Consider the following 26,345-nt stretch of genomic DNA (forward strand, 5'->3'; position numbering starts at 1 on the left):
TGATCCCGCTGTAGTATGTGTGTGTAACCTGACCGTGTGCTGTGATCCCCCTGTAGTATGTGTGTGTAACCTGACTGTGTGCTGTGATCCCCCTGTAGTATGTGTGTGTTATCGGAACGTGTGCTGTGATCCCCCTGTAGTATGTGTGTGTTATCGGAACGTGTGCTGTGATCCCTCTGTAGTATGTGTGTGTAACCTGACTGTGTGCTGTGATCCCCCTGTAGTATGTGTGTGTAACCTGACTGTGTGCTGTGATCCCTCTGTAGTATGTGTGTGTAACCTGACTGTGTGCTGTGATCCCCCTGTAGTATGTGTGTGTAACCTGACCATGTGCTGTGATCCCCCTGTAGTATGTGTGTGTAACCTGACCGTGTGCTGTGATCCCCCTGTAGTATGTGTGTGTAACCTGACCGTGTGCTGTGATCCCCCTGTAGTATGTGTGTGTAACCTAACCGTGTGCTGTGATCCCCCTGTAGTATGTGTGTGTAACCTGACCGTGTGCTGTGATCCCCCTGTAGTATGTGTGTGTAACCTGACCGTGTGCTGTGATCCCCCTGTAGTATGTGTGTGTAACCTGACCGTGTGCTGTGATCCCCCTGTAGTATGTGTGTGTAACCTGACCGTGTGCTGTGATCCCGCTGTAGTATGTGTGTGTAACCTGACCGTGTGCTGAGATCCCCCTGTAGTATGTGTGTGTAACCTGACTGTGTGCTGTGATCCCCCTGTAGCATGTGTGTGTAACCTGACTGTGTGCTGTGATCCCCCTGTAGCATGTGTGTGTAACCTGACTGTGTGCTGTGATCCCGCTGTAGTATGTGTGTGTAACCTGACTGTGTGCTGTGATCCCCCTGTAATATTTGTGTGTAACCTGACCGTGTACTGTGATCCCCCTGTAGTATGTGTGTGTAACCTGACCGTGTGCTGTGATCCCCCTGTAGTATGTGTGTGTAACCTGACTGTGTGCTGTGATCCCCCTGTAGCATGTGTGTGTAACCTGACTGTGTGCTGTGATCCCCCTGTAGTATGTGTGTGTAACCTGACCGTGTGATGTGATCCCCCTGTAGTATGTGTGTGTAACCTGACTGTGTGCTGTGATCCCCCTGTAGTATGTGTGTGTAACCTGACCGTGTGCTGTGATCCCCCTGTAGTATGTGTGTGTAACCTGACTGTGTGCTGTGATCACCCCTGTAGTATGTGTGTGTAACCTGACTGTGTGCTGTGATCCCCCTGTAGTATGTGTGTTATCGGAACGTGTGCTGTGATCCCCCTGTAGTATGTGTGTTATCGGAACGTGTGCTGTGATCCCCCTGTAGTATGTGTGTGTAACCTGACTGTGTGCTGTGATCCCTCTGTAGTATGTGTGTGTAACGTGACCGTGTGCTGTGATCCCCCTGTAGTATGTGTGTGTAACCTGACTGTGTGCTGTGATCCCCCCTGTAGTATGTGTGTGTAACCTGACCGTGTGCTGTGATCCCCCTGTAGTATGTGTGTGTAACCTGACCGTGTGCTGTGATCCCTCTGTAGTATGTGTGTGTAACCTGACTGTGTGCTGTGATCCCCCTGTAGTATGTGTGTGTAACCTGACCGTGTGCTGTGATCCCCCTGTAGTATGTGTGTGTAACCTGACCTTGTGCTGTGATCCCCCTGTAGTATGTGTGTGTAACCTGACCATGTGCTGTGATCCCGCTGTAGTATGTGTGTGTAACCTGACCGTGTGCTGTGATCCCCCTGTAGTATGTGTGTGTAACCTGACTGTGTGCTGTGATCCCCCTGTAGTATGTGTGTGTAACCTGACCGTGTGCTGTGATCCCCCTGTAGTATGTGTGTGTTATCGGAACGTGTGCTGTGATCCCTCTGTAGTATGTGTGTGTAACCTGACTGTGTGCTGTGATCCCTCTGTAGTATGTGTGTGTAACCTGACCGTGTGCTGTGATCCCCCTGTAGTATGTGTGTGTAACCTGACCGTGTGCTGTGATCCCCCTGTAGTATGTGTGTGTAACCTGACCTTGTGATGTGATCCCCCTGTAGTATGTGTGTGTAACCTGACCGTGTGCTGTGATTTCCCTGTAGTATGTGTGTGTAACCTCACCATGTGCTGTGTTCCCACTGTAGTGTGTGTGTGTAACCTGACCGTGTGATGTGATCCCCCTGTAGTATGTGTGTGTAACCTGACCGTGTGCTGTGTTCCCACTGTAGTGTGTGTGTGTAACCTGACTGTGTGCTGTGATCCCTCTGTAGTGTGTGTGTGTAACCTGACCGTGTGCTGTGATCCCGCTGTAGTATGTGTGTGTAACCTGACCGTGTGCTGTGATCCCCCTGTAGTATGTGTGTGTAACCTGACTGTGTGCTGTGATCCCCCTGTAGTATGTGTGTGTAACCTGACTGTGTGCTGTGATCCCCCTGTAGTATGTGTGTGTAACCTCCTGACCGTGTGCTGTGATCCCTCTGTAGTATGTGTGTGTAACCTGACTGTGTGCTGTGATCCCTCTGTAGTATGTGTGTGTATCCTAACTGTGTGCTGTGATCCCCCTGTAGTATGTGTGTGTAACCTGACCGTGTGCTGTGATCCCCCTGTAGTATGTGTGTGTAACCTAACCGTGTGCTGTGATCCCCCTGTAGTATGTGTGTGTAACCTGACCGTGTGCTGTGATCCTCATGTAGTATGTGTGTGTAACCTGACCGTGTGCTGTGATCCCCCTGTAGTATGTGTGTGTTATCGGAACGTGTGCTGTGATCCCCCTGTAGTATGTGTGTGTAACCTGACCGTGTGCTGTGATCCCCCTGTAGTATGTGTGTGTAACCTGACCGTGTGATGTGATCCCCCTGTAGTATGTGTGTGTAACCTGACCGTGTGCTGTGATCCTCATGTAGTATGTGTGTGTAACCTGACTGTGTGCTGTGATCCCCCTGTAGTATGTGTGTGTAACCTGACCGTGTGCTGTGATCCCCCTGTAGTATGTGTGTGTAACCTGACTGTGTGCTGTGATCCCCCTGTAGTGTGTGTGTGTAACCTGACTGTGTGCTGTGATCCCCCTGTAGTATGTGTGTGTAACCTGACCGTGTGCTGTGATCCCCCTGTAGTATGTGTGTGTAACCTGACTGTGTGCTGTGATCCCCCTGTAGTATGTGTGTGTAACCTGACTGTGTGCTGTGATCCCCCTGTAGTATGTGTGTGTAACCTGACTGTGTGCTGTGATCCCCCTGTAGTATGTGTGTGTATCCTAACTGTGTGCTGTGATCCCCCTGTAGTATGTGTGTGTAACCTGACTGTGTGCTGTGATCCCCCTGTAGTATGTGTGTGTAACCTGACCGTGTGATGTGATCCCCCTGTAGTATGTGTGTGTAACCTGACTGTGTGCTGTGATCCCCCTGTAGTATGTGTGTGTAACCTGACCGTGTGCTGTGATCCCCCTGTAGTATGTGTGTGTAACCTGACCGTGTGCTGTGATCCCGCTGTAGTATGTGTGTGTAACCTGACTGTGTGCTGTGATCACCCCTGTAGTATGTGTGTGTAACCTGACTGTGTGCTGTGATCCCCCTGTAGTATGTGTGTGTAACCTGACTGTGTGCTGTGATCCCCCTGTAGTATGTGTGTGTAACCTGTGTGCTGTGATCCCCCTGTAGTATGTGTGTGTAACCGGACCGTGTGCTGTGATCCCCCTGTAGTATGTGTGTGTAACCTGACCATGTGCTGTGATCCCCCTGTAGTATGTGTGTGTAACCTGACTGTGTGCTGTGATCCCCCTGTAGTATGTGTGTGTAACCTGACTGTGTGCTGTGATCCCCCTGTAGCATGTGTGTGTAACCTGACTGTGTGCTGTGATCCCCCTGTAGTATGTGTGTGTAACCTGACCGTGTGCTGTGATCCCCCTGTAGTATGTGTGTGTAACCTCACCATGTGCTGTGATCCCCCTGTAGTATGTGTGTGTAACCTGACCGTGTGCTGTGATCCCGCTGTAGTATGTGTGTGTAACCTGACTGTGTGCTGTGATCACCCCTGTAGTATGTGTGTGTAACCTGACTGTGTGCTGTGATCCCCCTGTAGTATGTGTGTGTAACCTGACTGTGTGCTGTGATCCCCCTGTAGTATGTGTGTGTAACCTGACTGTGTGCTGTGATCCCCCTGTAGTATGTGTGTGTAACCAGGCTGTGTGCTGTGATCCCCCTGTAGTATGTGTGTGTAACCTGACCATGTGCTGTGATCCCCCTGTAGTATGTGTGTGTAACCTGACCGTGTGCTGTGATCCCCCTGTAGTATGTGTGTGTAACCTGACTGTGTGCTGTGATCCCCCTGTAGTATGTGTGTGTAACCTGACCATGTGCTGTGATCCTCATGTAGTATGTGTGTGTAACCTGACTGTATGCTGTGATCCCCCTGTAGTATGTGTGTGTAACCTGACTGTGTGCTGTGATCCCCCTGTAGTATGTGTGTGTAACCTGACTGTGTGCTGTGATCCTCCTGTAGTATGTGTGTGTAACCTGACTGTGTGCTGTGATCCCCTGTAGTATGTGTGTGTAACCTGACTGTGTGCTGTGATCCCCCTGTAGTATGTGTGTGTAACCTGACTGTGTGCTGTGATCCCCCTGTAGTATGTGTGTGTAACCTGACTGTGTGCTGTGATCCCCCTGTAGTATGTGTGTGTAACCTGACCGTGTGCTGTGATCCCCCTGTAGTATGTGTGTGTAACCTGACCGTGTGCTGTGATCCCGCTGTAGTATGTGTGTGTAACCTGACCGTGTGCTGTGATCCCCCTGTAGTATGTGTGTGTAACCTGACCATGTGCTGTGATCCCCCTGTAGTATGTGTGTGTAACCTGACCGTGTGCTGTGATCCCCCTGTAGTATGTGTGTGTAACCTGACCGTGTGCTGTGATCCCCCTGTAGTATGTGTGTGTAACCTGACCGTGTGCTGTGATCCCCCTGTAGTATGTGTGTGTAACCTGACTGTGTGCTGTGATCCCCCTGTAGTATGTGTGTGTAACCTGACCGTGTGCTGTGATCCCCCTGTAGTATGTGTGTGTAACCTGACCGTGTGCTATGATCCCCCTGTAGTATGTGTGTGTAACCTGACTGTGTGCTGTGATCCCCCTGTAGTATGTGTGTGTAACCTGACTGTGTGCTGTGATCCCCCTGTAGTATGTGTGTGTAACCGGACCGTGTGCTGTGATCCCGCTGTAGTATGTGTGTGTAACCTGACCGTGTGCTGTGATCCCCCTGTAGTATGTGTGTGTAACCTGACCATGTGCTGTGATCCCCCTGTAGTATGTGTGTGTAACCGGACCGTGTGCTGTGATCCCCCTGTAGTATGTGTGTTATCGGAACGTGTGCTGTGATCCCCCTGTAGTATGTGTGTGTAACCTGACCGTGTGCTGTGATCCCCCTGTAGTATGTGTGTGTAACCTGACTGTGTGCTGTGATCCCCCTGTAGTATGTGTGTGTAACCTGACCGTGTGCTGTGATCCCCCTGTAGTATGTGTGTGTAACCTGACCGTGTGCTGTGATCCCCCTGTAGTATGTGTGTGTAACCTGACTGTGTGCTGTGATCCCCCTGTAGTATGTGTGTGTAACCTGACTGTGTGCTGTGATCCCCCTGTAGTATGTGTGTGTAACCTGACCGTGTGCTGTGATCCCTCTGTAGTATGTGTGTGTAACCTGACTGTGTGCTGTGATCCCTCTGTAGTATGTGTGTGTAACCTGACCGTGTGCTGTGATCCCTCTGTAGTATGTGTGTGTAACCTGACTGTGTGCTGTGATCCCCCTGTAGTATGTGTGTGTAACCTGACCGTGTGCTGTGATCCCTCTGTAGTATGTGTGTGTAACCTGACTGTGTGCTGTGATCCCCCTGTAGTATGTGTGTGTAACCTGACCTTGTGCTGTGATCCCCCTGTAGTATGTGTGTGTAACCTGACTGTGTGCTGTGATCCCCCTGTAGTATGTGTGTGTAACCTGACCGTGTGCTGTGATCCCCCTGTAGTATGTGTGTGTAACCTGACCGTGTGCTGTGATCCCCTGTAGTATGTGTGTGTAACCTGACTGTGTGCTGTGATCCCCCTGTAGTATGTGTGTGTAACCTGACTGTGTGCTGTGATCCCCCTGTAGTATGTGTGTGTAACCTGACCGTGTGCTGTGATCCCCCTGTAGTATGTGTGTGTAACCTGACCGTGTGCTGTGATCCCCCTGTAGTATGTGTGTGTAACCTGACTGTGTGCTGTGATCCCCCTGTAGTATGTGTGTGTAACCTGACCGTGTGCTGTGATCCCCCTGTAGTATGTGTGTGTAACCTGACTGTGTGCTGTGATCCCCCTGTAGTATGTGTGTGTAACCTGACTGTGTGCTGTGATCCCCCTGTAGTATGTGTGTGTAACCTGACCGTGTGCTGTGATCCCCCTGTAGTATGTGTGTGTAACCTGACTGTGTGCTGTGATCCCCCTGTAGTATGTGTGTGTAACCTGACTGTGTGCTGTGATCCCCCTGTAGTATGTGTGTGTAACCTGACTGTGTGCTGTGATCCCCTGTAGTATGTGTGTGTAACCTGACTGTGTGCTGTGATCCCCCTGTAGTATGTGTGTGTAACCTGACTGTGTGCTGTGATCCCCTGTAGTATGTGTGTGTAACCTGACTGTGTGCTGTGATCCTCCTGTAGTATGTGTGTGTAACCTGACTGTGTGCTGTGATCCCCCTGTAGTATGTGTGTGTAACCTGACCTTGTGCTGTGATCCCCCTGTAGTATGTGTGTGTAACCTGACTGTGTGCTGTGATCCCCCTGTAGTATGTGTGTGTAACCTGACTGTGTGCTGTGATCCCCCTGTAGTATGTGTGTGTAACCTGACTGTGTGCTGTGATCCCCCTGTAGTATGTGTGTGTAACCTGACCGTGTGCTGTGATCCCCCTGTAGTATGTGTGTGTAACCTGACCATGTGCTGTGATCCCCCTGTAGTATGTGTGTGTAACCTGACTGTGTGCTGTGATCCCTCTGTAGTATGTGTGTGTAACCTGACTGTGTGCTGTGATCCCCCTGTAGTATGTGTGTGTAACCTGACCGTGTGCTGTGATCCCCCTGTAGTATGTGTGTGTAACCTGACTGTGTGCTGTGATCCCCCTGTAGTATGTGTGTGTAACCTGACCGTGTGCTGTGATCCCCCTGTAGTATGTGTGTGTAACCTGACAGTGTGCTGTGATCCCCCTGTAGTATGTGTGTGTAACCTGACTGTGTGCTGTGATCCCCCTGTAGTATGTGTGTGTAACCTGACTGTGTGCTGTGATCCCCCTGTAGTATGTGTGTGTAACCTGACCGTGTGCTGTGATCCCCCTGTAGTATGTGTGTGTAACCTGACCGTGTGCTGAGATCCCCCTGTAGTATGTGTGTGTAACCTGACTGTGTGCTGTGATCCCCCTGTAGTATGTGTGTGTAACCTGACTGTGTGCTGTGATCCCCCTGTAGTATGTGTGTGTAACCTGACTGTGTGCTGTGATCCCCCTGTAGTATGTGTGTGTAACCTGACCGTGTGCTGTGATCCCCCTGTAGTATGTGTGTGTAACCTGACCGTGTGCTGAGATCCCCCTGTAGTATGTGTGTGTAACCTGACTGTGTGCTGTGATCCTCATGTAGTATGTGTGTGTAACCTGACCATGTGCTGTGATCCCCCTGTAGTATGTGTGTGTAACCTGACCGTGTGCTGTGATCCCCCTGTAGTATGTGTGTGTAACCTGACTGTGTGCTGTGATCCCCCTGTAGTATGTGTGTGTAACCTGACCGTGTGCTGTGATCCCCCTGTAGTATGTGTGTGTAACCTGACCGTGTGCTGAGATCCCCCTGTAGTATGTGTGTGTAACCTGACTGTGTGCTGTGATCCCCCCTGTAGTATGTGTGTGTAACCTGACCATGTGCTGTGATCCTCATGTAGTATGTGTGTGTAACCTGACCGTGTGCTGTGATCCCCCCTGTAGTATGTGTGTGTAACCTGACCATGTGCTGTGATCCCCCTGTAGTATGTGTGTGTAACCTGACCATGTGCTGTGATCCCCCCTGTAGTATGTGTGTGTAACCTGACCGTGTGCTGTGATCCCCCTGTAGTATGTGTGTGTAACCTGACTGTGTGCTGTGATCCCCCTGTAGTATGTGTGTGTAACCTGACTGTGTGCTGTGATCCCCCTGTAGTATGTGTGTGTAACCTGACCGTGTGCTGTGATCCCCCTGTAGTATGTGTGTGTAACCTGACTGTGTGCTGTGATCCTCATGTAGTATGTGTGTGTAACCTGACCGTGTGCTGTGATCCCCCCTGTAGTATGTGTGTGTAACCTGACCATGTGCTGTGATCCTCATGTAGTATGTGTGTGTAACCTGACCGTGTGCTGTGATCCTCATGTAGTATGTGTGTGTAACCTGACCGTGTGCTGTGATCCCCCCTGTAGTATGTGTGTGTAACCTGACCATGTGCTGTGATCCCCCTGTAGTATGTGTGTGTAACCTGACCATGTGCTGTGATCCCCCCTGTAGTATGTGTGTGTAACCTGACCGTGTGCTGTGATCCCCCCTGTAGTATGTGTGTGTAACCTGACCATGTGCTGTGATCCTCATGTAGTATGTGTGTGTAACCTGACCGTGTGCTGTGATCCCCCCTGTAGTATGTGTGTGTAACCTGACCATGTGCTGTGATCCTCATGTAGTATGTGTGTGTAACCTGACCATGTGCTGTGATCCTCATGTAGTATGTGTGTGTAACCTGACCGTGTGCTGTGATCCCCCTGTAGTATGTGTGTGTAACCTGACTGTGTGCTGTGATCCCCCTGTAGTATGTGTGTGTAACCTGACCGTGTGCTGTGATCCCCCTGTATTATGTGTGTGTAACCTGACTGTGTGCTGTGATCCCCCTGTAGTATGTGTGTGTAACCTGACCGTGTGCTGAGATCCCCCTGTAGTATGTGTGTGTAACCTGACCATGTGCTGTGATCCCCCTGTAGTATGTGTGTGTAACCTGACTGTGTGCTGTGATCCCCCTGTAGTATGTGTGTGTAACCTGACCGTGTGATGTGATCCCCCTGTAGTATGTGTGTGTAACCTGACCGTGTGCTGTGATCCCCCTGTAGTATGTGTGTGTAACCTGACCGTGTGCTGTGATCCCCCCTGTAGTATGTGTGTGTAACCGGACCGTGTGCTGTGATCCCCCTGTAGTGTGTGTGTGTAACCTGACTGTGTGCTGTGATCCCCCTGTAGTATGTGTGTGTAACCGGAACGTGTGCTGTGATCCCCCTGTAGTATGTGTGTGTAACCTGACTGTGTGCTGTGATCCCCCTGTAGTATGTGTGTGTAACCTGACTGTGTGCTGTGATCCCCCTGTAGTATGTGTGTGTAACCTGACCATGTGCTGTGATCCTCATGTAGTATGTGTGTGTAACCTGACCGTGTGCTGTGATCCCCCCTGTAGTATGTGTGTGTAACCTGACCGTGTGATGTGATCCCCCTGTAGTATGTGTGTGTAACCTGACCGTGTGCTGTGATCCTCATGTAGTATGTGTGTGTAACCTGACCGTGTGCTGTGATCCCCCTGTAGTATGTGTGTGTAACCTGACCATGTGCTGTGATCCTCATGTAGTATGTGTGTGTAACCTGACCATGTGCTGTGATCCTCATGTAGTATGTGTGTGTAACCTGACCGTGTGCTGTGATCCCCCTGTAGTATGTGTGTGTAACCTGACCGTGTGCTGTGATCCCCCTGTAGTATGTGTGTGTAACCTGACTGTGTGCTGTGATCCCCCTGTAGTATGTGTGTGTAACCTGACCATGTGCTGTGATCCTCATGTAGGGTGTGGGGTAATATCATTTACACAGAGCATTTCCCCGTGTAATCCTTTCTTTTCTCTCTGTAGAGCCGAGTGGCCAAAGGACCAGTTTATTCCCCCGTACATCCCGCGTTTCAGGAACGGCTGGGAACCACCATCATTAACCTTTGTTGGGATCCCAAAAGAACAGCAGCTGAATTATGTGGCTGAACCTGTAGGAATCGTTTCAGAGCTTCAGCGTAAACCAGAAATAAATAAATTAATGGAGGTTAGTGACCTGAGCAATTCCGCTGAAGACGCAACTAAACATTGTCATAGATTAAGGCCCAGACACACTTTGCTATAAATACCTTCTACAGAGCAAACTAAAACTAGAAGCCATTTTTGCACCTGATTCACACCCCCTACGGTGCACATTTGGTGGGGCCATCTTGCCTAGGTCTCTAGTCTATCACATACCACTGACGTGCTCCTCAATCCCTATTTTCTACATTTTATTTTGTGTCCTTTCTGCAGAACTTTCCCATCACTAAGTTGAACACAATATATACATGAGACAAGGGAACACGTGCCATGACAATATATCTCTGTAACAATCGCTTTAGGGTGAATCAGTCACTGTGAAGAAGTGGTTGTGTAGTAGTTTGTTCCATACATATAATTAAGCTAATATACATTAAAGATGATGACCCTCATTATACATCTGGGGTTGCACTTCATTTTGACACTTTGAAGAGGTCTAACTTTTGCAGTCTGAAGTTTCTGGATTCAAGGATCCTTATGAAGTAACAACAAGTGGAGATATTTCTCTTCTCCCAATGTGAGCTTAATAGGAAGCTGTAATAGAGCCATTTTGCAAGGGAGCATGAGACCCCTCAGAATGTTCTCAGTCTGATTGCCTAGTAGGTAAGACTTAGGGTCTGTGGGTAAATATGATTGCCATTAGGCAGGGGTCAAGTCCAGTGGGAACGCATGGGAAGGGAGTTCCTCTATTATTTTTGCAGAATGAACTAAGTTCCCCCTGGATAGAGAAAATAAACACTTCCTTAAATGCTGGTGCTGCTGGTGGGAGGAGCTGGAGCACAGTCAAGTTAGAGGGATAGTGAGATCCTCTAATAATGGACAGTAACACTTTCTACAATACACTAAATGCAAGCATAAAATAGACCCCCCACCACACCCACAATTCAGTTTTACAAACTTTGCCTCCTATGGAGGTGGTGAAGTAAGTTTGTGCTAAGATTTCTACGTTGATATGCGCTTCTCAGCATTGTTGAAGCCCGATTCCTCTCAGAGTACAGTGAATGTCAGAGGGATGTGAAGGGAGTATCACCTATTGAATGCAATGATTTCCCTAATGGGGTCTATTTCATAGGTTCTCTGTTATCGGTCGTAGAGATTCATCTCCTACCTCCCTTTTCAGATTGACAATATACTCTCATATACCATTACCTCTACTGATAACTGTTTCAGTACTGGTTTGGCTATCTGCTATATGTGGATGGGTGTCTTTGGGTAAGTATGTTTTTTATTCCTTAAGACACCCCAGCTATGGTCTGGCACTTTATGCATTTATATAAAGTTCTAAATATATGTATTGTACTTATATTTGCCATAAGTCAGGTTCATGTATTTCCTTGTGCAGACTGTCAGTTTCATATTTGGGGGAAAATAAACATATTAAGAAATATTTTCTCTTACCTGGGGTTTTAGTCTTTTTTTCTGATTGACTACATTTTTCTTGCAAATTGCGGGCAGTACTAGGCCCACGGGTGTGCCAAATTCTAGACTTTATTGCATCATTCTTGGCGCAAAAGTACGTCCGTTGACGCAAGTTCATCATTTCCGGCGTCGTAGTTGATGCTGAGCCTTTACACAAGGTTGCGTCGTTAGTGACGCAAGTGTGTCATTTCCGGATGTTGTTGACTCTAAAAAAAAAATTTCAGTTACATTGTGCGTCATACTTGGTGCCAAATTTTTCATTAATTTATTACCCCATTGCTATTTGCCTCTTGTTTTTTTCTATGTCAGAGGGCTATGCATTTTTTCCCATATAAGGAAATTGATAATTTTGCTTTATATGTTGTTTTTTCTTTTACATTTTGCAAGATGTCTCAATCTGATCCTGCCTCAGAAGTATCTGTTGGAACTTTGCTGCTTGACATCGGTTCTACCAAAGGTAAGTGCATTTGTTGTAAGATTGTGGAAATGATATCTCCAAATGTCATTTGTAATAGTTGTCATGATAAACTTTTACATGCAGAGAATGTATCCATCAGTAATAGTACAATGTCATTTGCAGTTCCTACAACTTCTAATGTACATGATATACCTATGAATTTTAAAGAATTTGTTACTGAATCTATTCAGAAGGCTTTGTCTGCATTTCCGCCTTCTAATAAACGTAAAAGGTCTTTTAAAACTTCTCATAAAGTTGATGAAATTTCAAATGACCGACAACATAATGATTTATCCTCCTCTGATGAGGATCTATCTGATCAGATATTGACACTGACAAATCTATTTATTTGTTTAAAATAGAGTATATTCGTTCTTTGTTAAAAGAAGTGTTAATTACTTTGGATATTGAGGAAGCCAGTCCTCTTGACATTAAGACTAGTAAACGTTTAAATGCTGTTTTTAAACCTCCTGTGGTTACTCCAGAGGTTTTTCCTATTCCTGATGCTATTTCTGATATGATTTTTAAGGAATGGAATAACCCAGGTTCTCCTTTTATTCCTTCTTCAAGGTGTAAAAAATTGTATCCTTTACCAGCAATTTCTATAGAGTTTTGGGAAAAGATCCCCAAAGTTGATGCGGCTATTTCTACTTTTGCTAAACGTACCACTATTCCTATGGAAGATAGTACTTCTTTTAAAGATCCTTTAGATAGGAAACTTGAATCCTATCTAAGGAAAGTCTATTTATATTCAGGTCATCTTCTCAGGCCTGCAATTTCTTTGGCTGATGTTGCGGCTGAATCAACTTTTTGGTTGGAGAATTTAGGGCAACAAGAATTGGATTCTGACATATCTAGTATTGTTTGCTTAGTGCAACATGCTAATCATTTTATTTGTGATGCCATTTTTGATATTATCAAAATTGATGTTAGATCCATGTCTTTAGCTATTTTAGCTAGAAGAGCTTTATGGCTTAAATCTTGGAATGCTAATATGACATCTAAGTCTAGATTATTATCTCTTTCTTTCCAAGGTAATAATTTATTTGGTTCTCAGTTGGATTCTATTATTTCAGTTTTTACTGGAGGAAAGGGTTTTTTTCTGCCTCAGGATAAAAAACATAAGGGTAAATCTAAGGCTTCTAGCCGTTTTCGTTCCTTTCGTCAAAATAAGGAACAAAAATCTAATCCTTCCCCCAAGGAATCTGTTTCCAATATTTTTTCAAGGATATTTGGATAAATTCTGTCCAAAATCAATGGATTCAGAGCATTGTCTCTCAAGGGTATTGAATAGGATTCAGAGTAAGACCTCCTGTGAGAAGATTTTTTCTCTCACATATCCCAGCAAATCCAGTAAATGCTCAGGCTTTCCTGAAGTGTGTTTCAGACCTGGATGCTTCAGGGGTAATCATGCCGTTTCCTTTTCGGGAACAAGGTCTGGGGTTTTATTCAAATCTATTCATTGTCCCAAAGAAGGAAAATTCATTCAGACCAGTTCTGGATCTGAAAAATTTGAATCGTTATGTAAGAGTACCAACTTTCAAGATGGTAACTATAAGGACTATTCTGCCTTTTGTTCAGCAAGGACATTATATGTCTACAATAGACTTGCAGGATGCATACCTTCATATTCCGATTCATCCAGAACATTATCAGTTCCTGAGATTCTCTTTTCTAGACAAGCATTACCAATTTGTTGCTCTTCCATTTGGCCTAGCAACAGCTCCAAAACATTTTTCAAAGGTTCTAGGTGCCCTACTCTCTGTAATCAGAGAACAGGGTATTGCGGTGTTTCCTTATTTGGACAATATCTTGGTACTAGCTCAATCTTTACTTTCTGCAGAATCTCACACAAATCAACTAGTGTTGTTTCTTCAAAAACATGGTTGGAGGATCAATTTACCAAAGAGTTTCTTGATTCCTCAGACAAGGGTCACCTTTTTAGGTTTCCAGATAGATTCAGTGTCCCTGACTTTGTCTCTAACAGACAAGAGACGTTTGAAATTGGTTGCAGCCTGTCGGCACCTTCAGTCTCAGTCATTCCCTTCAGTGGCTATGTGCATGGAAGTTATAGGCCTCATGACTGCAGCATCGGACGCGATTCCTTTTGCTCGTTTTCACATGAAACCTCTCCAGCTTTGTATGCTGAATCAATGGTGCAGGGATTATCCAAAGATATCACAGTTAATATCCTTAAATCCCAATGTTCGACACTCTCTGACGTGATGGTTAAATCACCAGTGTTTAGTTCAAGGGGCTTCTTTTGTTCTGCCAACCTGGACTGTGATCACTACAGACACAAGTCTTTCAGGTTGGGGAGCTGTTTGGGGATCTCTGACAGCACAAGGGGTTTGGAAATCTCAAGAGGCGAGATTACCAATCAATATTTTAGAACTCCGTGCAATTTTCAGAGTTTTCAGTTTTGGCCTCTGTTGAAGAGAGAACCATTCATTTGCTTTCAGACAGACAATATCACAACTGTGGCTTATGTCAATCATCAGGGTGGGACTCACAGTCCTCAAGCTATGAAAGAAGTATCTCGGATACTTGCTTGGGCAGAGTCCAGCTCCTGTCTAATCTCTGCAGTGCATATCCCAGGTGTAGACAATTGGGAGGCGGATTATCTCAGCCATCAGACTTTACATCCAGGGGAGTGGTCTCTCCATCCAGATGTGTTTTCTCAGATTGTTCAGATATGGGGTCTTCCAGAGATAGATCTCATGGCCTCTCATCTAAACAAGAAACTTCCCAGATACCTGTCCAGGTCCAGGGATGTTTAGGCGGAAGCAGTGGATGCGCTGACACTTCCTTGGTGTTATCATCCTGCTTACATTTTCCAGCCTCTTCTTCTTCCAAGAGTAATATCCAAAATCATCATGGAACAATTGTTTGTGTTGCTGGTGGCTCCAGCATGGCCTCACAGGTTTTGGTATGTGGATCTTGTTCGAATGTCCAGTTACCAACTTTGGCCACTTCCGTTAAGGCCAGACCTACTGTCTCAAGGTCCGTTTTTCCATCAGGATCTCAAATCATTAAATTTGAAGGTATGGAAATTGAACGTTTAGTACTAAGTCATAGAGGTTTCTCTAACTCAGTGATTAATACTATGTTACAAGCTCCTAAATCTGTCTCCAGAAAGATTTATTATTGAGTTTGGAAGACCTACATTTCATGCTGTTCTTCTCAATTATCTTGGCATTCTTTTAGAATCCCTAGAATTTTACAGTTTCTTCAGGATGGTTTGAATAAGGGTTTGTCTGCAAGTTCCTTGAATGGACAAATCTCTGCTCTTTATGTTTTATTTCACAGAAAGATTGCTAAACTTCCTGATATTCACTGTTTTGTACAGGCTTTAGTTCGTATTAAGCCATTAAATCAATTTATCCTCCTTGGAGTCTTAATTTGGTTTTGAAGGAGTTACAGGCTCCTCCATTTGAGCCTATGCATTCTTTGGACATTAAACTACTTTCTTGGAAAGTGTTGTTCCTTTTGGCCATCTGTTCTGCTAGAAGAGTTTCTGAGCTATCTGTTCTTTCTTGTGAATCTCCTTTTCTGATTTTTCATCAGGATAAGGCTGTTTTGAGGACTTCATTTAAATTTTTACCTAAAGTTGTGAATTCTAACATTATTAGTAGAGAAATTGTTGTCCCTTCCTTGTGTCCTAATCCTAAGAATTCTTTGGAAAGATCCTTACATTCTTTGGATGTGGTGAGAGCTTTGAAATATTATGTTGAAGCTACTAAATATTTCAGGAAGACTTCTAGTCTATTTGTTATATTTTCTAGTCCTAGGAAAGGTCAGAAAGCTTCTGCTATTTTCTTGGCTAAAGCTTTTGCTCCATCAAGCTTATTTGGAGTCGGGTCAGGCCCCGCCTCAGAGAATTACAGCTCATTCTACTAGATCAGTCTCCACTTTATGGGCTTTTAAGAATGAAGCTTCAGTTGATCAAATTTGCAGAACGGCAACTTGTTCTTCTTTACATACATTTACTAAATTCTACCGTTTTGATGTATGTGCTTCTTCAGAAGGTTTTTGGTAGAAAAGTTCTTCAGGCAGCTGTTTCAGTTTGATTCTTCCTTCTGCTGATGTTTTAAGTTTTTCTTGCCATTTAAAGAATAAACGTATATTTTGGGTTGTGTGTTATTTTTTCAGCTGGCTGTTCTTTATTTATTTATTTATTTATTTATTTGTATAATTTTTATTGGATTTCCATACAGTATTAACACATTAGCGAGTGACAAATTGTTTATCAATAGATGCATAGATTCATTACATTTATCATCTCTATGTAACAAAACATTTGTTAACTAATGTGCGGTTAGTACTTCCGCTAAGCTCTTAGTATAGTCTGAATGCATGATCCCTATATCTAGGAATCTCAAGGACTTTTCCAATTCCAAGGAGCTCTTTGTAGGACATCGGTAGTATACATAGGTTGCTACTCCAATGTAGTGTGATCTTTTCAAAACTGTCATATAAGCTTGATAAACCATATTAAACAATTTAACAATAACAGTGGTAAAAATAACGATGATAAACCAGTAGAACATATTTCATAACTTAATGAGTCTAGTCTGTAGTTGCCTATGTGGTGTGTTGGGTGCGAAAAATGAAGTGTAAAATCTAGGTATGGGGGCCCTCTTTCTTTTCAAATTGTTGTATCTGTTTGCATCATCAAATGATTATTTTCCTTTATCCTAAAGATTTATTCTAGTTGTGTCAATCAATTTCAACATTGTTTCCCAATATAATTTCATATCTAGGAACATAGCTAGCTGGTTTCTTTTATAATAACTGTATTGCTCTAAGGTTATTGTGTCTGTGGTTTTCAATATCCATTGCTGAATTGTGGGTATAAGGGTTGACTTCCAGTTTAGTGCTATTAACGACTTTGCACTATTCAGGCATATTTGTATTAAGTTTTGGTGAATTTTGCATCTACAGCTCGAGGGATGGTTTAATAAAGCCACTATTGGTTTTAGTGTAAATTCTGTACCACCTAGTACCTGTAATGTCTGTTCAACCAACTTCCAGAAGGGCTCAATTTTGGGGCAGTGCCACCATATGTGTGCCATAGTTCCTGTTCCCCCACATCCCCTCCAGCACAATGCTGTGGAGGAAGGGTATATTCTATGGAGCCTGTGTGGGGTCAAGTACCAACGCATCAGAATTTTGAAGTTCATTTCAATTATTCTTGTGGAAGTAGACGATTTACAGGTGTTATTAAAAATTTTCCTCCAAGCTTCCTCATCTATCTGTAGATCTAAATCTTGCTGTCAGTGTAGGGTATATGCTGGGAGGGAAGCTTGTATAGCCGTCTCTAATGCTTTTTTGCAATAGAAAGGGTACCTTTAATGGGGGTGGCCATAAGGCATACATTTTCAAAGGGGGTAGGGGGTCTGGTCAAATCATTTTTGTCATGGTTATTGTGTAAATAGTGGGTAAGTTGTGAATATTTTAGCCAGGAAGCAAAGGCACCATGCAATACATGTGTCATATCCTGTCTGAGGTTACTGAGCTTAAGTACTCAGTTATCTAGCACGTTAATAATTGGTATCGACTCTGGCAGTTCCCACGTGACTCTAGTGTTCTGTAAAGGTTCATAACCTCCCTAAGTTTCATATTGGGTGAAATTGGGGTAAGTGGGGACTGGGGTGAGGAAAGCTTTGGGTATTTCTGGACTAGGTAGTCCCAGGTCTCAAATATATGTTTATAGAGTGGGGAGGTTTGGCAGATTGTGGGTCTAAGACTTCTGCTAATGCAGCATATGGAGCCGGGCTTTGGGGCCCTAAGAATCTGAGACTCCAGGGACACCCAAGCTTTTGCATCTTTTTTCAGATGCCAGTCAAGTATGTGTTGCAATGCTGTTGAGTAATAGTAAGACTCCAACCTCGGGACACCCAAGCCACCCTCTCTTACTGCTCTGTGAAGTGTAGCTGTATTGATACGTGGTTTTGTCTTACCCCAAATGAATGAGTGAATGTTTCTTTGTATTTGCGAGAGATATAATTTAGGCAGAGTGATAGGTACCATTTGGATGATATGTAGAATTTTTGGGAGAATTAACATCTTTACGGCCTGGATTCTACCCCACCATTACAATGGTTTGTCTCTCCAATTTTGAAGGGTGTGCAATATGGTAGTTTGTAGTGGCTTATAATTTGCTTCAAATAATTGTGTTATTTTAGGGGTTAAGTATACTCCTAAGTACTTCAGTTGCGAATATTGTATTTTATATGGGCATATAGTTTTGAGAGCTTGAGACTCCATCCGCGTCATAAATACGCTCATGATCTCTGATTTTTGTTGATTGATTAAAAAATTGGACAAAGCACTAAACCGATCAAATTCCTCCATAAGAGCTGGGAGAGAGTGTTTAGGGGAGGTCAATGTTAGCAAGACATCATCTGCAAACATTGACAGTTTATAGTGATTCTGCCCTATATTTACGCCTATGATATCTGTGTTAGCGCAAATCTTGGAAGCCAAGACTTCCATTACTAGTACGAATAAAATTGGCGAGAGTGGGCACTCTTGTCTCGTACCGGTATTGATTGGAAATCCTTGAGAAAGGACTCCGTTAACCTTTACTCTAGCTGACGGGAATATGTATAATTGAAATATTCTATTGATCATGGTGTTCCCAAACCCGAATCCCTGTAAGGTGTTTCTGAGAAAGGGCCATGCCACCCTATCAAATGCTTTCTCTGCATCAGTGGAGACCAGGGCCATTGGGATATTATGTGTGTTTGCATAATCTATTATGCAAGCTGTTCTAATTGTGTTGTCCCTGGTCTCCCTGTGCGGAACAAAGCCAGCCTGGTCCAAGTGTATTATAGCGCTGCGGAATCTGTTGGCTCTCTACAAATAACCGATAATAATAATAATAATAATAATAATAATAATATTATGGATGGTAATATAGAGTTAATTCTTTTCGCCAATATTTTGGCGTAGATTTTTATATCCCCATTAAGTAATGAGATTGGCCTATAACTACCAGGGCTTGTCATGGGCTTACCCTCTTTGTGAAGGACAGTAATATGCACTTCTAATAACAGGGGGGATAGGTGGTTCTCTTCGTCTAGTGAATTAAACAGTTTTGTTAAATGCGGAGTTAACAGTGTTTGAAATTTTTTATAATACATGTTTGAAAGTCCATCTGGACCTGGGCTTTTCTGTGTGGGCAGACTTTTTATAGCTGCAGGCTGCAGCTATCTCTTGCTCTAATATAGGCTCTTTCATGGACTTGGCCAACATCTCCGGAATCACAGGAAGGTGTGCTTTGCCTATGTATTGTACCTGTGAGAGTGAACTATCTCTAGATGGAAGGTTATATATGTTTTATAGTACTCACTAAAGATATTAGCTATTGCCCTACAGTCAAAAACTTCCTTATTTGTTTTGTCTAGAATTTTGTGGATATAATTCTCAAATGTTTTCTTCTTTCGAGTTCTAGCTAAGAGTGGTCCTGCTCTATTTCCTTCAGTGAAATACAATTTTTTAAAATAATATGCTCGTTTATGTGCTTCCCTGGTTAGTAGGTTATTCAGATCTTTTCTCACTATTATGAGGTTTTTAAGACTATCCTGGGAATCGGGATTATCCATGTGGAGTTTATTGGCCTCATTGAGCCGCTTGGTTAATTGAGCATATTCCTGATTGTATAATTTATTGAGAATGGCTTTTTGCTTAATGAATTCCCCCCTAATAACAGCTTTATGGGCTTCCCATACTATGGTGGGGGTCCTATATGAGTTCTGATTATATCTAAAGTATTCAGTTAGCGTTTGTGATATCTTATTAAGGATATTTGTTTGCAGTAGTAGAGTATTGTCCAACCTCCAACAGAAATCTCTTATTGGACTGTTTGGCCAAGCCAGGGTTAGCGTAACCGATGAGTGGTCCGGCCAGGGCATTGGGACTATATCTGAATCCTTTGCTAAAGTTAAACCTAGTTGGTCAATACATATATAGTCTAATCTAGAGTGGGATCTGTTTGGGTTTGAGAAAAAAGAGTATGTTTTCTGAGTCAGATGCTGTATTCTCCAGACATCCAGCAGCGAGGAGGATCTTAAGCAATGCGTAATTGTTCTGATAGTGCAGTTTGATAAGCAACTTTTTGCTTGGGAACTGTCTAATTTGAGGTTTAGGGCTACATTGAAATCCCCTGCCAAAATTGTGGTGCCTTTTGAGACCTCCAGAAGTTTACCCGTAATTTTTTAATTTTTTTTAGCTTGGCCTCTATTTGGTGCATACGCATTTGCTAATGTGATTGGCCTATTATACAGGTCACCTACTAAGATTAGGTATCTCCCTTCTGCATAAGAATATGTGCTGACATTCTGTAGGTGTATATTTTTATGAAGTAGAATTTCCACCCCATTCTTTTTTTATGAGTGTGTGAACTGAAGTGACCTATTGGGTACTGTTTAGAAGAAAACTTGGGTTTGGTATCAGACTGAAAGTGTGTTTCCTGAACAAATATAATTTCACCTTTCTGTTTGGCAAACCAGTTGAGATCCACTGACCTTTTTAGCGGGGAATTCAGGCCCTTAGCATTCTGGGTTATGAGTTTAATATGTCTGGTGTCTGTCATTGCTGCCATCTAGGACTAAATTGTCGGCTAATTGTTCCATTATAAAGGGGCCCACCCAACAATACCTGTGATGTTCTATACGGCTCCTGATATACTTTGATGCATTTAGTGGTTTTATAGACTAGAGACTCTAACAAGATAACCAAAACAATGATAAACAAATGAACATCAAATAAAAACAAAACAATTGCATAAATACATATACAATACATGTATTGGTAGGGTATACTGCCCTGTTCGCTTACAACTACAAACATGAGAGTATCAGCAACTTCCTAAAATAGAGTGTATACAGTGCATATTGACTTTTCAACAATTCTAAACAATTATAAACATTGGTCAAGAAGAAGAAAGGTAAGTCCTAGTAGGATATGGGTCTGCATTGCAGTCCATTGCAAACCAAAGGGGTTCATACTCACACTTCCAGTACCTCAAAAGGGGTACCTTATGCATGGTCAAAATGTCCAGCGGATGCCAACTATCATAAGATTTTCCACAGAAGACCTATATAGCAAATTCTTGCGCTTCCCTCCAGCTTCATGTCAAATTAGAATCTGCATCAGTAGCACTGGAGGCTGGTTGCTGCCTTTTCCTGTTGACTCTATTCCACGAGTTCCTTTGAGGTTTCGGATCAGTGGGATGGTTTGGTGACTGCTGTGGTGCAGAGCCATCCAGTCTGGGTAATGAGGGCTCCGGTATATTTAGTTGTTTACAAAATTCCTTCAGGTCCTCTGGAGATTTGTATATGGCTATTGAAGAGCTATGGATTACTTTTATGAAAAATGGGAAACCCCATCTATACGGTATTTTCAAGTCCTGCAGATGTAGAGTGAGATATCTAGCTTCCCTCCTTATGTTCAAGGTGATAGTGCTCAGATCAGCATATATTTGTATGTTATCTCCACCATGAGAAATTTGTCGCATCTTCCTGGAAGCCTCCATTACTTTTTCTTTGTCATTAAATGACTGAAATTTGAGTATAATGTCTCTAGGAGGTTTTCCCTCAAGCAGTTTTGGCCTAAGAGCCCGGTGTGCTCTTTCTATATGCATGATGGGAGGGTCTGGTGTCTGCAGGATAAACTGAAATAAACTCTGTAGATATTGAGAAATCTGCTGTGTTGTCATTTTTTCGGGGACACCACAGACCCTGATGTTACTGCGGCATCCTCTGTTGTCTAGGTCTTCTAATTGAACCTGCATTTGCTGAATTATTGAGTCCTGTGCTTCCAGGGTTCTATTTTGTAGATCTGTATCTCTCTGAACATGTTCCAAGTCATCTTCCAAGTGTACAACTCTCTCCCCCAGTTCAGAGATGTCTTTCTTAACCTCCTTGAGGCCATCCTTAATCATTTTCCCCACTTGTGCTATGAGGGAGGCAAAGTCTGCCTTTGTTGGTAGATTGTGTCAGGGTGCCAGGAATCAGACTGAGACGAGAAGTGCAAAAATAATCACACCTTTATTAATAGCAAAAAATAATAAAAAGTCCACAAGTCAAATAACAAGCCAGGAGTCAAAACTAGAGCTGGTAGTCAGACAAGCCGAGTCAGGAGCCAAAGCGAGTAGTCAGACGAGCCGGAATCAGGAATAAGGAGAACAGCAGAGTCAGGAACAAGCCAGGGATCAGGAACCAGGAGGGACAACAGACAGCCAGGTAATACACAGGAGCTCTCACAAACAGGTCTGAGACAACGCAAGGGCAAAGCATACTGAACAGAGGCCCTTTAAATAATAAGAGATGACATCACAATTCTGAGACTGCATCCTGTCTCACATGGATGATGTAAACCAGTCTGGCCATAAAAGGAAGTACAGGAAGTGAGCAGCATCTCCCAGAATGCACCAAAGTCAGCAAGAGAGGTGAGTATAATGGCTGCCAGCAGCACATGGCAAACAAGTCAGGAAAAAACCCTGACAATACCCTCCCCTCAATGACCCCTCCCCCGCGGGAGGGCAAAAGGCTTATTGGGGAAACGGGCATGGAAGGCACGGAGGAGGGTGGGAGCATGAACATCAGAGGAGGGAACCCAAGAACGCTTCTCTGGACCGTAGCCCCTCCAATGAACCAAATACTGTACGCGGCCCCTGGACATAAGAGAGTCAATAATGCTGCTGACCTCATACTCCTCATGGTTGTCAACAATGATAGGATGGGGACGAGGCAACACAGTGGTAAACCGATTATAAACCAATGGTTATAAGAGGGAGACATGAAAAACATTGGAGATGTGCATTGCAGGAGGAAGGTCAAGAGCTTAGGCCACAGGATTGACCCGTCGGAGTATTCGAAAAGGACCAACATAACGGGGAGCCAGTTTATTGGAAAGCACACGAAGGTTCAAGTTGCGGGAGGACAGCCAAACTCTCTCACCAACTTGGTAGTAAGGTGCAGGCAGACGCCTACGATCAGCCTGGAACTTTTGGCGCTGCATAGAACGATGAAGGCAATCCTGAATCTGCACCCACGTGAAACGGAGTTGCCGGAGATGCTCCTCCAAAGCCGGAATACCCTGAGACATGAATGAATCGGGCAACAAGGATGGTTGAAACCCATAATTCGCCATGAACGGGGATAACTTGGAGGAAGCATTAATAGCACTATTACGAGCAAACTCTGCCCAAGGTAACAGTTCAGACCAATTATTGTGGTGATCTGAGACATAGCAACGGAAGAACTGTTCCAGAGCTTGACTAGACCGTTCTGCAGCCCCATTGGATTGAGGCTGATATGCCGAGGAGAAGGAGAGCTGCATCCCCATTTGAGCACAAAAGGAACGCCAAAATCTGGAGACAAACTGGCTACCCCGGTCCGACACTATCTCCTTTTGTAACCCATGTAAACGGAAGACCTCACGGGCAAAAATTAAAGCAAGCTCCTGAGCGGTAGGTAACTTCTTCAAGGGAATGCAATGTGACATTTTAGAAAAACGGTCAACCACCATAAGGATAACAGTATTGCCATTGGAAACAGGGAGCTCGACAATGAAGTCCATGGAAAGATGTGTCCAAGGACACTCACCATTAGCAATAGGTTGAAGAAGACCCACAGGAAGACGTTGAGGAGTCTTATTCTGTGCACAAACTGAGCAGGAGGCAACATACGCAGCAACATCAGAACGAAGACCTGGCCACCAGAATTGTCGAGAGACAGACCAAATCATTTGGTTCTTGCCTGGGTGACCTGCAGCTTTAGGATAGTGGTAAGTGTGCAAAAGTTTAGTTCAAAGATTCTCAGGAACAAAACACTTACCACTAGGTTTCTCAGGAGGTGCATTGGCTTGTGCAGCCAGGATCTCCTCCCCCAAGGGAGAAGTCAAATTAGTACGTATGGTAGCCAAAATATGATCAGGAGGTATAACTGGAGTAGGTACAGACTCCTCCTTAGACAGAGGTGAAAATTGTCGAGAGAGGGCATCAGCCCTAACATTCTTACTACCAGGCAGGTAGGAGACCACATAATTAAACTGAGACAAAAATAGCGCCCATCTGGCCTGTTGGGGCGACAAACGTTTTGCTTCAGATAGATAAATTAAATTCTTGTGGTCAGTAAGAATGAGCACTGGCACGCTAGTACCCTCGAGAAGATGCCTCCATTCTTTGAGCAATTCCCTGTCGCCAATTTCATAATTGCACTCCGCTGGAGACAATTTCTTAGAGAAGAAACCACATGGAGGCAAGGAACCATCAGGTGTAGGATGTTGAGACAAGAGAGCACCTACTCCAGTCTCAGACGCATCAACCTCAAGAACGAAAGGCAGGACAGGGTTAGGATGAGCCAGAACTGGAACAGCAGCAAAGGCAGTCTTAAGACTATCAAAGGCCTTAATGGCAGTAGGTGACCAATGGAGTGGATCATTCTCTTTACGGGTCATGTCTGTGATAGGTTTGACGAAGGAAGAAAAGTTTTTAATAAACTTTCTATAGTAATTGGCGAACCCCAAAAAACGTTGAATAGACCGAAGACCAACTGGGCGAGGCCACTGCAGAACTGCAAATAACTTGTTAGGATCCATGGAGAACCCTGCAACGGATATAACATAACCTAGGAAGGTTACTTGAGTCTGATGGAACTCACATTTCTCAAGTTTACAAAACAGGCCGTTCTCACATAGTCTCTGAAGAACCCGTGTAACATCAGAACGATGAGCCTCAAGTGTGGGCGAGTGTATGAGGATGTCGTCTAAGTACACCACAACACACTGTTGCAGCATATCTCGTAGGACATCATTAATAAATTCCTGGAAAACAGCAGGAGCATTACATAGGCCAAAGGGCATTACAAGATACTCATAATGCCCGCTCCTGGTGTTAAATGCTGTTTTCCATTCGTGGCCCTCCTTGATCCTAACGAGATTGTACGCTTCTCTCAAATCAAGCTTAGTAAAGACCGTAGCTCCCTTGAGGCGGTCAAAGAGTTCCGTAATGAGCGGAATAGGGTAAGCATTCTTAATGGTAAGACGATTAAGACCCCTATAATCGATGCATGGTCTTAACTCGCCACCCTTTTTCTTAACAAATAAGAAGCCAGCCCCTGCAGGAGAGCAGGATTTGCGGATGATCCCCCACGACAGAGCATCAGAAACATACTCCTCCATAGCACAATTCTCTGCAACAGACAGAGGGTAAACTCGGCCCCGAGGAGGAATGGCTCCGGGTTGCAGGTCTATGGCACAATCGTAAGACTTGTGAGGAGGCAACGTACCGGCACGCACCTTGTCAAAAACGTCTAGGAACTCTCGGTACTCCTCTGGCAATTGAGATACTGAAGAAGTGCCCAAGAATTTAACTGGTTTCTGAAGACAAGTGGAAATACATTGCAGAGACCACGACAAAGCATACTGAAGAGAGGCCCTTTAAATAATAAGTGATGACATCACAATTCTGAGACTGCATCCTGTCTCACGTGGATGATGCACACCAGTCTGGCCATAAAAGGAAGTACAGGAAGTGAGCAGCATCCCCCACAATGCACCAAAGTCAGCAAGAGAGATGAGTAAAAGTAAAATGGCTGCCAGCAGCACATGGCAAACACAACAGTGGAAAAAACCCTGACAGATTGTCTATGTCTGCTCTCGTGAGAGGCTCTTTAGTATATAACCCTGTATCTGAAGATTCCGTATCTGATTGTGCATTATCTGGATCTTGCGAAGGGGTGGTTGTGGCTTCTGCAGTTTCAAGTACTTTAAAAAAGTTATTCAGCTTGGTTGCTGGAGTTGCCTGCTGCTTACCAGTTTTGTCCTGCTTAGAGGGCCTTTTAGACGCCATTTTGTTGTGGGTGCGGGGTACGCTGTAGTAAGGTGTTACAGAGACTGAAACGATAGTTGACTCCTATGTCCCTTTCAATCCTTGAGAATTTTAATAAACAGCTGTCTATTACTATCTACTTGCCCGCTGCTGTAATAGCAAACTTGACTTTGCTTATGTTTTGTAACATCTGGTCGTGGAAATGTTTATCATGGGGTAACCGCTTGTGTAATATAATACCCTGTTTCTATTGTTTCCTTTCCTCCTTTATTTTCTACCACAGCTTCCCCTTCACTATGCAGTACCCTCCTGTTTATCTTTCTTGATATGCAAATAACGTATCTTTAGGTAATGAAACGCTTTGCAGCGTATATTTATTATGGCAGGCTTTCCCTTAAGTGTTACCGATATTGGGGATATTACATCATAGTATTCCTCCCAGATTCTTCTCGCCCTCACCCCTCAAAGGTGCTAAATGCCACTGGAGCGGCTCAGTATGTTGTATGTGAGGCTGTGGGGTAGATCGCCTAGATGGCGAGAGGAATG

At 44.4% G+C, this 26,345-nt stretch overlaps 1 protein-coding gene across 1 annotated transcript in view; it reads left to right on the forward strand.

Moving 5' to 3' along the window:
- The window catches only part of EPS8 (epidermal growth factor receptor pathway substrate 8), a 782,257-nt gene that overhangs the window by 307,366 nt on the left and 448,546 nt on the right, over window positions 1-26,345 (forward strand). The window contains exon 8 of the mRNA XM_053719136.1: window positions 9,868-10,048. Coding sequence (XP_053575111.1) covers window positions 9,868-10,048 — 181 coding nt within the window. The remainder of the gene's footprint in view (window positions 1-9,867; window positions 10,049-26,345) is intronic.

This window comes from Bombina bombina, chromosome 6, assembly GCF_027579735.1.
Source record: "Bombina bombina isolate aBomBom1 chromosome 6, aBomBom1.pri, whole genome shotgun sequence".
Taxonomy (NCBI): domain Eukaryota; kingdom Metazoa; phylum Chordata; class Amphibia; order Anura; family Bombinatoridae; genus Bombina; species Bombina bombina.